Genomic DNA, 2285 nt, shown 5'->3' on the forward strand with positions numbered 1-2285 from the left:
AGCATCAAGGATAGTCAAGAAGTAAAGCAAGTGGATCTAGGTATGAAAATCTGTGTATATTTCTCTTATATCTATAAATGTGTAATAATTATTGGATATGGAATAACCACAATATCAGTCCTAAAAAAACTCGTTGTCAAACTCATCTTTTTTTGTAACTCATCTACTGTTCATGTTGACACCATGAACTCTGAACAGGTTAAACATTCTGAAGCCAAGATGGTAAGGAATGCATAGTTTACCATAAGTGTGCTACAAAACCAACTAACAAAAAATATAGCAAAAATTGTGCCTATCCTTTCATTTTTACCATGTTATGTAGGGACAGGGATGGCACATCGCTCTGAACTCGTTGATTTTTTGAAGCCATCATCAGCAAGAGTGCATCATGCATAGTTTACCCCAAGTATGCTCTGAAACCTCGTTATCAAACTCGTCGGCAGCAGCAGATGTCGATGCCGAAAACAAGGTATGTTTCTTTAGAGTCTCTCTCTGTGTGGTGGTGGTAAATCCCTTTTTATGGATCGACCGGTCGGTTGTGGCATTGTCACTGTCAATTTTGGTGCTATGTTCGGCCGATTTGCTTGTTAGTTAGTCCGCTTCAACTTTCAATCACTGATGCAACTTACTAGATTACTGTCAGTGAGAACGGCTGTAGTTAAGTACCCACCATACAGTACGTACAAGATTACTGACAGCACACGACCGCTGCACTTAAGTACCTATCTTATTACTGTCAGTACACGAACGCTGCACTTCAGCTTGCCATTTAGAATAAGCCGTCTCGTGCTCCCGTGGCTACGTGCCTGCACCTTCTTCACTCAAAATTCAGATGGGTAAGCTCTGTCATGAGGAGAAGACTGCAGGGGAGAGGGCAACGACAAGGACAACGGGCAGGTAGGGTAGGGGATTGGGGGATCAATGGTCTCACCAGTGATGGGAGGCGCGGCGGCGACGACGTCCGGCAGGTCGAAGTTGACTCCCTGGCGGATGGTGGGCACCCTGCGCATGAACATGGCGAGGCAGGCGCCGGAGCTGCCGCCGACGTCGACGAGCGTGGCCACGCCCTCGAACCCTCCGCCGGGGCAGTACCCGTCCAACAGCACATCCATGAACGGCTCCGACACGCTGGTCATGGCCCGTAGCATCGCCTCGTTCGCCTCCCGGTCCTGGTTGTAGTAGGCGTAGGCGGGGATGCTGGCATGGGCGCGCGTGAAGGGCTCAGCGCCAGCGGGGTCGAGCACGACCTCGTGGAGCCGCGGCCACGCCAGCACAAGTGTGTACCGCCTCCGGCCGCCGGCGGCGATGTGGGGGAGAGGAGGATGGGGGCGACGCGGCGGGGAGATGAGTAGAGGGAGAGAAGTGGACTGGCTGTAGTGATAAGGTTAGGTGAAAACCTTTCGAAAAAAGTTAAGTGAAAAAAGAAAAACTGCTTTTTACAAATTATTAAAACAGTTGTATTAGTTCTTTTTTTATTATATATCATATGTGTTTACATGATGCAGTTTAAAAATATCATTTATATTTTAAATCTTCCTCTTTTGTTATATGATGCAGTGCAAAATGAGTTCTGACATATGCACTAATGTAACGTTCACTGACCGAACCGAAACATCACGATAAGAGGTGCATATAGCTAATCCTTGTTTTATATGATAATACAAAAGATGCATTTTATATTTATTTTTCATAATATAGAAGACATAGATATGGATTTTATATATGTTCAAAAGAACCCATCGAGGTTCTAAACCGGCGTCGCAGAAAGGGGCCGTATATTCACCAAGTTTTTTACAACATAATAACCGGCGATATCTCATAAATAACCAAAAAAGATGCCAATTTAAAAGTTATCACACAAGGTATTTTTTCAATGTTGGTATCGACCTGCTCTTAATCATATTGCTTTTTGTATTGTACTAACTTAGACTTATTTTTTATACTGATTTGGCTTATTTTTGCATCATGACGACATGCTCTGTTTGTACCCCTATAAATATTGTAGTCATCGAAATTTATTACAATCAATTATTATGCACTTATGACCGTGTTATATTGTCTCTACCTGTAAAATTTAGCATGCATTATCTTATCTTTATATAACTTCAGCAAAATATTTCAAAAGCTCGTGACAATGTACGGGTATTCTACTAGTGGCGTTAGAAACTGAGTGCTAGTTTCTAGGTTTAACGGCATGTAATATCACTCTGTTGGTCAGCGTCCCTGGCAAATTAATCTTCTCCAACTCCAATTGATTCATTCAGATTTCATCTGTCCTGCCCCCC

General features: G+C 43.5%; 1 protein-coding gene across 1 annotated transcript in view; it reads right to left on the reverse strand.

The window, feature by feature from the left end:
• LOC119326156 (caffeic acid 3-O-methyltransferase-like) overlaps positions 1-1384 on the reverse strand; it is a 2659-nt gene extending 1275 nt beyond the window's left edge. Inside the window, exon 1 of the mRNA XM_037599866.1 lies at positions 932-1384. Coding sequence (XP_037455763.1) covers positions 932-1148 — 217 coding nt within the window. The 5' untranslated portion in view covers positions 1149-1384. The remainder of the gene's footprint in view (positions 1-931) is intronic.
• Between the last annotated feature and the right edge of the window lie 901 nt (positions 1385-2285).

The sequence above is a fragment of the Triticum dicoccoides genome, chromosome 6B (assembly GCF_002162155.2).
Source record: "Triticum dicoccoides isolate Atlit2015 ecotype Zavitan chromosome 6B, WEW_v2.0, whole genome shotgun sequence".
NCBI lineage: Eukaryota > Viridiplantae > Streptophyta > Magnoliopsida > Poales > Poaceae > Triticum > Triticum dicoccoides.